The sequence below is a fragment of the Periplaneta americana genome, chromosome 10 (genome assembly GCF_040183065.1).
Source record: "Periplaneta americana isolate PAMFEO1 chromosome 10, P.americana_PAMFEO1_priV1, whole genome shotgun sequence".
Taxonomy (NCBI): Eukaryota; Metazoa; Arthropoda; class Insecta; order Blattodea; family Blattidae; genus Periplaneta; species Periplaneta americana.
In genome coordinates this window covers 82,007,991-82,021,036 of record NC_091126.1, presented here as the reverse complement: position 1 = coordinate 82,021,036, position 13,046 = coordinate 82,007,991, and the positions used below count along the sequence as shown (strand labels likewise).

Below are 13,046 nucleotides of genomic sequence, written 5' to 3'. Positions count from 1 at the left end.
AACCTAATGACATTCAGAGAATTAAAGGTAAACGGTCTGTTTGAGGAAATAGAAAATACGTGTTATTTCGAATGGGTATTATATAAGTTTGAAAATACATTTTGTTTTAAATTTAAGATACAGAATTTCGTGGAGAATTCGGAGGAGATACATTATTTTTTTCGAATGGAGAGTTTATATTTTGTAAGTTGTGCCACACACAAACTAGAGGCTGGAAACGGAATTCATTGAAAGGCATTGCAGTCCCTCAAATTGGAGAAAAATCTGTTAATAGCTATGGATTGAGACGTAGACGGACCTGCCCTAGTAGTGACACACTAATTGAAAACTATTTCTCAGATACGAGATCAGCAACTGCTGAAAATCTAACAGAAAACAGTAACAGTCAAAAAATTCAGTATTTTAAGTCTAATACCGAAAAATCTTCGAATCTAGGTAGTCATACACTGTAATAAAATCTACACAGCAGAACAGTAAATTTGATATATTTTTCATGTTTATTTTTATTATATATATGCTATGAAATTACGTGTAAATTTGATATATTTTTCATGTTTATTTTTTATTATATATATGCTATGAAATTACGTGTAAATTTGATATATTTTTCATGTTCATTTTTATTATATATATGCTATGAAATTACGTGTAAATTTGATATATTTTTCATGTTTATTTTTATTATATATATGCTATGAAATTACGTGTAAATTTGATATATTTTTCATGTTTATTTTTATTATATATATGCTATCAAATTACGTGTATATTTGATATATTTTTCATTTTCATTTTTATTATATATATGCTATCAAATTACGTGTAAATTTGATATATTTTTCATGTTTATTTTTATATATATATATATATATATATATATATATATATATATATATATGCTATGAAATTACGTGTAAATTTGATATATTTTTCATGTTTATTTTTATTATATATATGCTATGAAATTACGTGTTTCAACCTACCATAATATTATTAATATGTTGTCGGAGCCAGAAACCACTTTTGTAGCAGACCTGACAGTACCTCCGTGCTGGAAGCGGGAGTATGTTGACATTGAAGTCCGGTCGCTTAGTCACGTGCAAAGACACAAGTCCCCAAGTTCCGAGCTTTGGTGATTACAGTGCAAGTGCGCTGGCCTTCCATCCAGACGGCCCGGGTTAGATCCCCAATCAAGTTTGGGTCAATTGTTCTAGGCTGACCAGATTTTTTATGGTCCAGTGGGTGACATCGGCAATTTCAAGAAAAACCACAAACGTTTACCTAGTCACTCTCCATTGAAATGTTAATGAAAATACATGTAACAGTAGACACAACGATAGAACTTTACACATTAAATTTACAGAGTATCTCAAAGATTTGAACTAAATGCATAAACACACGTAACTCCTGTATATAGATAATTATAGTTACTAAGATTTCAATTTCAGTACTGATGCATGCATGGAAGTCTTCCACATGATATGCCTATTGTACACACTGAATTCTAATACACACATTTTACAAGTACTGGTCTGAAGAATGTATCTTTTAAAGATCTGTTCAGCTTCACACTAAGTTCTTCAATTGAGGAATGGAAGTTTATTTTCACTCGTAGATCTATCAAAGCTTTAACTGTTTCAACTTTTTTTCTGACATTTTATGAGTCCAGATTGAGTTCACTGTGAAGAAAAGTCTTTCAACTCATGAATTACTGATTGGAAGACACATGAATAATGACACTATTTTGAGAAGATTTTCAAACGAAATGAATTTTTTCTTGAATATTGAAAAATATGATACCAATTTTTACCTGTTAGTTTGTCACATAATTTCTCATTTTTGAACTGCTTACAAATGGACGCTGCGGAAGTTCTAACCGTTTCTTACGAGATTATATACATATTCTCGTAAGCAACGGTTCTAACACTTTCACGCAACGCGAATGCTAAGATGACCAAAGAAAAAGATGCTATGTTCTTCTCAAAGAATGCAGAATATCTCGTGAACTGTGCTCGCTGGTTCTTCTGTCTCATACTGAGAAGTGTTCAGAAATGTGCTTGAATCGCAGCAGTTCCATCACGATCCTTAAATATTTATGTGTAAAATTTTATTGAAACAAAATCAAAGCTTCTGGGGACAAAATTAAATTCCGGGGATAAAACGGGGGCATTTGGTCCTCGGGGACAGCAACTCAAAACTGGGAACTGTTCCCGGAAATCGGGGACGTCTGGTCAGCCTAATTTGTTGTGGACAGACAAACATTGCACAGGATTTTTCTCGGGATACTCCCGTTTCTCTCGTTCTACCAATATTCTTCATTTCCGCCCTCATTTCATATATCATCCGTAATATTGAGCATTAACTGTAGTGAAATCTGAGGCAGTACAGGTTTCCGATGCTGATCTATAATTCGTTCCATAATGTCTGACAGGAGAAGTAAAGATAGCCGGTAGAGGAGGAGAGAAGTAGCCTATAATTGCTATTCAACCAATGGCAGACCTCATTTCACGCTTGACTTGAAGTTGGGCGATCTGAAGCTTCTACCCCCACCAAACTTCAAGACAAGCATGGAATGAGACATCTGCTATTGGTTGAATAGCAATTATACTTCTCTCTTTCTCTGCCGGAAATGTTTACATCTCTTGGCAGACATTATAGAACGAAGTATAGGTTCCGGACTCTGGGTTCGAGCTCCACAATAAATAATAGGAACTTGCCTGCAGGGCCCAGGAAGTATGGCCTACTTTTCAGAGTGGGATTCAAGATTGCCACACGGACCATCCTCGTGCAATGGATCTAAACGTCCAAAGTGCAAGGATCCTTCCCGAATTCACCCTCGTGAAATCAATTGACTCTTAATGAGTGAATCCATAATAAAAATTGCTCGTAATACAGAACATTGGCCGAACTGATAACTGTCCACAATTACAGTAATATTTATTGGTACTTGACTAAGATCATTCCAAGTGGTGAAACCATTTGAGGCGTTCCGTAAGAGAAGGGCGAACCTGCCAAATGTACCTTTAGAGATAATAGATGTTCAAAGTATTTCACCTGTAAACGAGATAAGGGCGAAGCCGCCAAGGGCACGTCTGTAAATAATGAGGATTACTTTGTACACTGAAAAACGAATACCTTTATTGAAAATTGCAATTAAATGTCCAATTTAATATTCCAACCTAATAGTGATCATTGAGGAATTAATCAATATTATTGGAATAATTTGAAAACAGTATATTAGAAAAAGCAAAGGGCATAGCGTGAACTCAATAGTGGAAGGCATTAAAAATAATAATAATAATAATAATAATAATAATAAATAAAACACTTAATCGCACTGTGATGTGTCTGAAATTATTAATAAACAATAATAATAATAATAATAATAATAATAATAATAACTTATTTATTCAATCTGGCAGAGCTAAGGCCAGTAGGCCTTCTCTTCCGCCCCGCCCAGCCCAATAAGTACTGTAGATGCCTGTCATGTTATTACTCTTGCTATCAAAAGTGGTCTCACTTGGTCAGGGAACACAGGTGCTAATAATACATTACATCATCTTCATGAAGATGTTCCTCTGAATCGGTCACTGCTATTTGCACGTTTTGTTTGGTCATCACGTCATCCAGAAACGTTCTGTGGCACATAGATAAGGAGAGCTTTCAGATCCTTTATTTTATCAGAAGTAAGGTTTATTGCCGTGACATAGTACCTCTTTGGCAAAACCAGCTGAGAGAGGTCGGTCTATTCTTAATACGACATCTGTTCACATCAACACTCGTTATGAGCTTAGAAATACAGGCATTCTGGAGGTCATAATCACCCAACTCCCTTAAATTGCGAAATACAGGTTGTATTTTCTCCATACCTAATGCGTTGAAGCACCCACAAGTACATGGCGGGCCTATACCGCGAGCTTGCACATGTCGAGATGTTTTCGTACTAATGTACGAATCACCTTTGTTCCTTTTAATCTTTGCTTGTACGTTTATCCACTTTTCGACATGCCTCTGACGTTTTCTACAATAACCAGATATGCCTGGTTGATTATCACTGTCACTATTACTCATACTTAGCTATTACAATGTCCATAAGCACACGTAATTCCTCACTACGGTTGTATTCGTCTGTATGGTTACAACACTGAGACAATGAATGGCGCGCGCCTTCAGGCGGAGTGGCGTATTCGCCCTTCTCGTGCGGAGTAATATGAATATTATGAACCTGTCACGGACTACGCAGTTTCTCCAACCTTAAAAACAATGATAATTTCGATGTAGGAAGGGAGAGCCCGCCAACGTCTGCCAGGCTTAGGGGAGAGTTGGGTAGTATCGGACATCGGGTAATATCGGACAGTGCGTTTCTTTCATCTACCACCAGATGGTAGTACCTGAATGACATGGTTACGTTTCTGTATGCGAGATCACAGAAACGTAACCATGTCATTCAGGTACTATCATCTGGTGGTAGATGAAAGAAACGCACTGTCCGATATTACCCGATGTCCGATACTACCCAACTCTCCCCTAAGTTGCAGATATGTGTCTTAAATATTCGGAGGAGTAAAAAAAAAAAAAATCGACCGTTGGCGGGCTCGCCCTTCTCTTGCGGAACGCCTCATTTCTGTTCACAACTATTAAGGACCTGCTGAGCGAACCGCGTGTATTCGGTCCAAAGTATCCCTCATATTTCACAACTTGCATTTTCTTCTTCATTCACAAAACCACACAACAATATTATTCTTGAATTTACTCACTTCTATGGGCAACTCCTCGATGGTCACAGATGAGGTTTCATCATCTTCCAAGCTACGGTTGCTGAAGTCCTCAACTGTGTGGGCCAAGTCTTGCTCCTCCACAGAATACGTCCGCTGGAAGAACACTGTGGCCGAAGCCTGTCCCTGGACACTGAAACAAAAGAAATCAGTGAAATGTCAGAATTCCGTATATTTTCAATGCCTCTATTAACTACAGAGAAACGGATGAGGGGCTCATTGTACTAACCACACGCTACCTCCGTTCTGGTTGAATGATCGTTCACCTCTGTTGATTGATGTGAACGTAAAACCAGCAATCGGCTTGTAGGCGTTGGCCATTATTATTATTATTATTATTATTATTATTATTATTATTATTATTATTATTAACTTCAAAGCGATTTTTTTCATTGTTGTTACGATGCTCTGAAATATCTAAAAAAGAAACGAAAGTGTGGATGATTTAAGCATCTAAGGGATCCATTCAACACCCGGGAAACTTCACAAAGTCCAGGGTTCATCTATTGACGCACTACTTTTTTAATAAACTGTCCGGGGATGGGGCGAGTTTTAATTGCTCCACTAAGAATAAAGCACTCGAAAGCTACACATTTCTAGGTCATGTTTAAAGAACAAGCAAAAAGTTATAATGAATTTCAGACCACTCTAAACGTTCGACACCTGCTTAGAGAACCCCAAGTTCAAAGACATGAAAGCATAAAGTTTTGAGCTCTAACTTCTCAACTATCTTTTTCTTACCATGGTCAAGCTCCCTTTATATCACACTTATACACTACAGCGAATAGGTCAATAACATTCATTTTATCGCATACTAGACAGCAGAGATGAACAAAACTAATTGCCTCTCTCGCTCGCTGCTTTCGCTGCATTTGTCTTTCGAGTCTCGGCTCGCCATTCTCGCTGCGCTTCGAGTCTCGTTCGTCATTCTCGAAATAGCATTTAGTCGGCGCGGAAAGATTTCGTAACTTTGAATAACATACATCATTGAAATAAATAACATAAATGTTTAAATGAGACAAAAAAACAGAACAGTATCTTAGTTATCAAAATGTTCTGGTTCTATTATATGATATTACCTATGGTTAGCTATATAAATAAATGAAAAAACAATTCTCAAATAAATTTGCATTTCTAAGACACATAAACATGACATTAATATCATTTTACTTGAGATTACACACTTGATCTTAAACATATGAAAAGAAAATTCCTAGCCTTTTAATAAGGGCTTAGTAATTAAATAAAGACTGGGGAACGGATTATTATACACTGAAAGGTAGAGATGTTTCAAATAGGCTACTTGATTGTTTATACATATATAACAGTTGCCAAAGTAGATAAAAGTTCAGTCAGGTATAAACAACTGCTGACTTCGGGATTTCGGGAAATGATCAATATCGAGTCTAGGAAGTCTCACAACCAGTCTTTACGTCAAGGACGCGACGTAATACAACATTGTCATGCGGGTTTTCGGCTTTGCGGGCGCTGTTAGACTCGTTTTCTCGATCGTTGTTCATCTCTACTAGACATTACACAAACTCGTGCCTCCCGGGTTATGGGTTCAACATGAAGTAGGACCAGAGACATCACAGACATTCACAAGATAAAGAACAAAACAGTCTCGTGGACGGAAGAAAAATTTCTCCCATTACTCACACCAGGAAACAAACCTCGGACCGCTTTTTTGAGAAACCGAAGCAGCATCCACGTAACCATAAACTGGAGATTTCTGAAGTTATGGCACAAGAATACAATTAGTGGCCAGAACGACGTACATGCTGTAAAGGCTGATCCACAATAAACTGGGAACGGAAACGAGAACGAAAGGAAAACAATTATTAAAATACATATTATTTAAATGTGAGCATTCACAATTAACGAGAAGCTTACCTGAGCCCGGGAAAGAATGTCAATGTTGGAGAACTTTTAACTTTACAGTTCTCGTTTCCGATCACATCCTACTAGATTCATTCTCTTGTAATCAAATATCTATTTAGTCACCGTATATTTTGTATCAAGGAGGCAGTGATATAATTTCTTCTCCATCCATTGCTTGTAACTAACTCAGAAATTCAGTAGAGTAACATTTAAATAGGCTACGTGTATATGAAGGGTGCAGAGCCATAGTGGGCCAAGTGCCATTTATTAAAAACGGAGAAAGAAGGGTTAAAGTTAAGTGAATACCATAGTTTAATGAAGATTGACATATAATTTTGTTTGAATGTGTATACATTGTATTACTTGCTATATGTTTCCATTGAATTATGTTAATAACTTCATTTTAAGCCTTGTTTTCTACGGTTTTAGTAAATGGCGCTTGGCCCACTATGGTTCTGAAGCCTTCATATATGACCACACTACCACGTTTTTTATTACAAATACTATAATTTATTTCCGGGACTGCATGTATAATGATTAGAAATGGGACGAAAAGAATAATGAAGCATTGGTAATTCTGAAGCACAAAAATGTTTCCACATAGTGCCATAAGTTTATAAGCTAATTACAAAAATATAGGAAATAAGAAATGTAATAAAATATAAGTTTCAGTAACTAATTTAAATTAATTCGTACAGATACGGAATTAAAAAATGGGCGTTATTAAATATTCCGTGTCATAAATTTTCGACTTGCTTGTGTTTATGTTGGCTAGATTTAACTCATGAGAGAACGCCTTTGGTCAATTATACACAAATGACACTAGAATGCGTAATAGCGATTTTACATATCGTTATTTACATACATTTCTGGTGGTGTGGTAGGGAAGGCTGATGGTCTTAACTACGCCATATTAAATAAATAAATAAATAAATAAATAACTTATATTAAACTAGATTTAGATTACTTGTATGGCTAATCGTCGGCCTAAAATGATACTGTACGTATACACTTATGACCTGAAATTTAACTCGGTTATATATGTCATGTTTTGAAATTTTATCGCTTGATTTAAGAACTCAGTCAGTAATTTTATCAACGTCAAAATCTCAATTTTGAAAGTAGATAAACTTCGTATCTCTCTCTTCCTTTTCGAGACCCACCGTTTACCACCCATCAGAACGTGACCACGATGAGTAGTTTAGGTTTAGATTTTAATTCCTTGCATGGAATTCGGTAAATACTGTAGTATCTATAGTCTTAGGACTAAGGTAATAAAAGAAACAGATGCGCACATGCGCTCCTCTTATGGAACTTTCCGCCACTGGCATAGGCTTTAGAAGCATCTTAGGAGAATTGCCGATCAAAAACTTTGATTAGATAATATCCTTATTAAGGTTTCGCCGAACAGACGAATATTGCCTGTGTCTGGCTTATTTCTACATTTTACATTGCGAGTAAAGATTTATCTCCATTTCTTTTTTATTCATTGATTCATTCATAGCATAGCTCTGCCTCTGAAAACCCAACATTCCCCAGTATTTCTTACTTTTTTTATTTTATTTTAGTCTCCATATACTGTTGTCTATCATCTGATATCTTCTTCTGCCAGAAAATTTTCTTCCGTTCACCATTCCTCCTAGTGCATCCTTCAGTAGGCAGTTTCTTCTTAGCCAATAGTCCAGCCAATTCCTTTTTCTTTTCCTCATCAGTTCAGGCATTATTGCTTTTACACCCATTCTTTCCAGCACAGCTTCATTTCTAATCATGTACTAGCATGTCCATTTCACACGCGCCGCTATTCTCCACATCCACTTTCAATAATTGCTTCTAGTATTTTCTCTTCACTTCGTCATAATGTCCATGTTTGTGCCCCATAAAATGACACACCCTACACAAAGCACTTTATTAGTCTCTTAGTTCTTTTCCGGAGCTCAACAGAAGATGCTCCTTTTCCTATTAAAACGTTCCTTTGTCATTGCTATCCTCCTTTTGACTTCCTGGCAGCAGCTTATGTTAATACTTATATTACACCCCAAGTATTTGAAGCTGTTCACTTGTTCCACTGTCTCTTTTCGAATTCGTAAGTTTACATTCTTCATTTTTCTTCCGATAGCCATGGTCTTCGTCTTGTTTGCATTTATCTTCATCCCATAGGCTACTGCTCACAGCTGCATTTGGTGTATAATCTCTTAGTATCGTCTCTTCTTCTGCTAACAGCGTTATACAAGCAAATCTGGTTGTTGTTGTTTAGTCAACTGTCCGAAGACAGATCTGGACCCCACAAGTGACACCAACAAGGCATCACTCATGAGGCAACTTAGAAGATCAAATGGAGTAGGGTGACCAGTTCCTTTCCCTCCTCCATTGCACACATCGCTGACTAGTTACGTATTACACTAATCAGACTTCAGATATATAAAAACAATTGATTACCTCCCCAAAATAATGTTGCACAATCCGCTTGAGCTACTTTAAAGGAGACAGTAAAAATAATATAATTCAGTATATACCCACAAATATGCAGCAAAATAATTTCAGGTTATTTAATTATTACTGATTTAGTAATATAGCAAATCAACAGGTGACAATAATTCATCACTCTATACCTATATTACACTTCAAAAAGATAAGAATGTTGTATATCCAATTCCAGTGTTTCAAGTGTACTAGAATATCAGTACTGTGACACAGTATACCTGAACGATAGAAACATATTATTAATATTCAGTATTAAGTAATGTAGAATAGCATTGCAAACACTTTCGTTTTGCCTAAATTACATCGAAAAATAATTCAAATGTACTATCTTCACTGAAATTAAAATAACGAATAAACACTTTCTGTCCCAGCAGGCACATTACAAACCTCAATGTTCTTATACATTTAAGGTCTGGTAGAATTCTCTATAATGAGGTTCCAAATAGTCACACATGGTCATCAGATCAGCCTTCTTCTCTATAGTGATTAAAAGAATATCTTCTTATGCTGGATGGAGTTGCTTGGCTGGAATGATTTGGAGTGGTTCATAGTACAGTAGAGAGTCTGGTTTAGGCACAGTGAAAAAGTAAACAAAGTGCAGGTAACGTGTGAGGGGAGGACGAGCCGTACGATAAATACAAAGGATGCACAAGGTTTTAGTTACAACATTTATGGCGGAGCATTAATTAAAATTATATTTTCCAAAAACACACAAAACAAAATAACACAAATTTCATAACTTTATCAAATACACACTTTAACAAACAATCAATCGTAACGTTGAAATAATTCAATATAACAAATCAAATTTGCTACTTATATGATGTTGCTTTCAAGCAGCATTTTTTTACGGTCATAAATTTCATTCTCTGTGTGACTAACATAATATCGCCGTCTTCTGTGGCCGAATTAACAAAACTACAATATATTGGTCTAAAATGACAACACTATTTCCTAAACGTATTTATCTCTTCTCAAAGTTCAATTTATTCAGGCACTGTACCTGACCACTTCAGACCAATATACTGAAGTTTTGTTAATTCGGCCACAGAAGACGGTGATATTATGTTAGTCATACAGAGAATGAAATTCATGACCGTAAAAAATGTGGCTTGAAAGCAACATCATATAAGTAGAAAATTTGATTTGTTATATTGAATTATTTCAACGTTACAATTGCTTGTTTGTTAAAAATGTGTATATGATAACGTTATGCAATTTGTATTCTTTTGTTTTGTGTGTTTGGAAAATATAATTTCAATTAATGCTCCGCAATAAATGTTGTAACTAAAGCCTTATGCATCCCTCGTGTTTATCTTACGGCTCGTCCTCCCCCTTCACGCGTTACCTGCACTTTCTTTACGTTTTCACTGTGCCTAAACGTGACTCTGTACTGTATTACCTTTGTCCCTTTTACGTTTAGCTGTGTCAGACACTCCATTGCTCCAGTTCGTTGTGTTCCTTTCTTAATCGAAGGATAACAGGATCGTCTGAAAGTATCTGGAGCCACATTCCTGATGTATTTTTGCAATCTGCATTTTTTTTTTTTTTTTTTTTTTTTCAGATTTTGCTCCTGAACCGAAAAATTTAGAAAATGTGCTCATTCTATTTCTTTAATAACAAATGGCTTAATTGGGCGAGCTGACTCGATGACATGTATCTAATGTTCAGCAATATATACAGGGCATAATCTCTTTTAGTCAATGCGAAATTCCTTCCCATGGCGGGAAACCATGGCCACTGCAGAGGAATTTCTGATTCATTCCTCTGACATATTTCAGTCCTGTTAAGTGCTTGAGGAATACTACCATTCGCCGGTTGTTGTTTTGTCCCAACACAACGGTCGCACCAGATTATGAGTTTCCTGTCCTCAAAAGCAACCGAAGTTTGGCAATGTTCTTATATATAGCGGAACAAACACGAAACTATTTCTGTCGAACCCCTTTCCCTTTCGGCAGTTCTCTCGTGCCAGAGGTTCATTGTGCAGATCCCTAGAGCCTGCTGTAAATCTACACAAAGTACAATGGCAGAAGGAATTTCCTTACCAATAGATATGACTTGGTGTAATACTTCATATGTTTTTTTTCGGATCGCCTGTGATGTAACTCACTGTCCACACTTATGCGTTTTTCTTCTGCTCGGTTTTCTGCAGATATTAACTGTATATAAAATTTGTCACATTTGGAGCAAGAATCTTAAGTTGAAATACCAAATCTTAATTTAAAATCGGTATTGAAGATGTATCGGTAATAAAGAAGTTTCACTGGCGACTCAGGATGCTGATCAAGGTACATTGCATTCATTCTAGCAATGTTTAAGTCAGGATGTTAACATTCTTTTGAATTTCAGTGACGATTATGACGACTTCGTTGCTTTAGAAAACATTGTACAGAGACATCATGTTATTTTTAATTCAATTTTTATTGTACCTGAGTGTTTGAATGTACTTCACTCCAATCCCCTCTACTAGTAAACTTCCAACCGTCCTCCACGCAGAACAAACGCCGCGTATGCAGTCAAAGTCGCCTTATGTTCATAGTAAACAGTACTGAGGTAGTGAGTATAGTACGTTCCAGAAATATGTTCGCGTTTTCCAGTGACGAAAGAGCTTTCAATATTGAATCATATTTTCGCACAGGTACTGTCGTCAGTTTGCCTACGTCACATCCCAGTTTCCCACGCCCGCTTCTGCTCGCTCCTCTGTAAAGGCTAGTGGCTGGGCTGTCTTAGCTCTTTCCTGAAAACATTAATTTCTGTTAGGAATTGGTAATATTATACAACTGTTTAAAGTAACTTAAATATAAGGTCCTCGTTAAGTAATTAACTGTCACGTGATTTCTCCCCTTTCTACGACCCTGCGACAAAACCACTTGGACGGACAGTAGATAGCATGTCTGAGTAATTTATCTTTTCGGATCGGGCAGAAGTGAAGATTGAATTCACAGTACGTAAGATACGTACTCTTTTATAGAGTAGGTACAGAATTATTTCAACATGAGTCACTAGTACGAAGGACGAAATTGATAATTGGAATTAGGTACAATAGTCTATAGTGCGATAATATGGATAATATGCCTGTATCGAAATGAACAGCCACCATTTTCAAAAATGTGTTTAAATATCCATATTATGATTATTTTTCAATTTAACTTCATTCACTATATTGTACGCTAATGTGCTGTAGACAGTATAATATACACTGCATAATGAATACGTCCGAATGAATAACTCAGTTTGTGAGTAAAACACTTACTCTTAATACAGTACTGTATTTTGATTAAACAAAAACCTAATAAAAATTATCAAACTCAAAATCGCGATATTTCCTAGTTTACGTAAATGGATGAACTACTTTTCTTCCTTCCTGTACCTAGTAAAGTGATTTGTTTGTATTTTACACCAGTATCATCGAACTCCAGTCGTGGAAGTGGGTAGCAAGCGGTGTTTCCGTTTCTCAACCGTTAATCCAAAGGTATAGCCAGGTTAATACAAGAAATGTTAGTAGAAATAAAATGATGTCCCTGTATATGTTCATGGATGCTGTTTTTAATACCATCACTCATTTTTCGAGGCCTCTTGTCATGAGTACATGGCTATCTTTGAATGCAGTGTTATACCATCTCGTCGACGTCATATTTGAAAAGAGACGCAGAATGTCTTTTGACACACCAATAATAATCACTTACTTTGTTCAAGATGGCAATAGCGAAATGTGCAACATTTTTTGGATATATTCTCTTCAACATGGTGACATACAGGCTCAATAATCTCCATATTTTCTGACAGATATTTACTTTGGTTGTTGTAGTTCATTTTGTAAAACTCAGCAAATAGATGCAGACGTCCATTTAGGGAAACTCTATGACAATCATTTTGCCTGTAAATGCAAGTAAGTTCCTAAAAACATAG

General features: G+C 36.2%; 1 protein-coding gene across 4 annotated transcripts in view; it reads right to left on the bottom strand.

The window, feature by feature from the left end:
- LOC138707830 (serine-rich adhesin for platelets-like) overlaps nucleotides 1-13,046 on the bottom strand; it is a 1,123,723-nt gene that overhangs the window by 85,454 nt on the left and 1,025,223 nt on the right. For all 4 annotated transcript variants that reach the window (XM_069837793.1, XM_069837794.1, XM_069837795.1 and 1 more), the window contains one exon: nucleotides 4,758-4,908. In XM_069837793.1, the coding sequence (XP_069693894.1) occupies nucleotides 4,758-4,908 (151 nt within the window). The remainder of the gene's footprint in view (nucleotides 1-4,757; nucleotides 4,909-13,046) is intronic.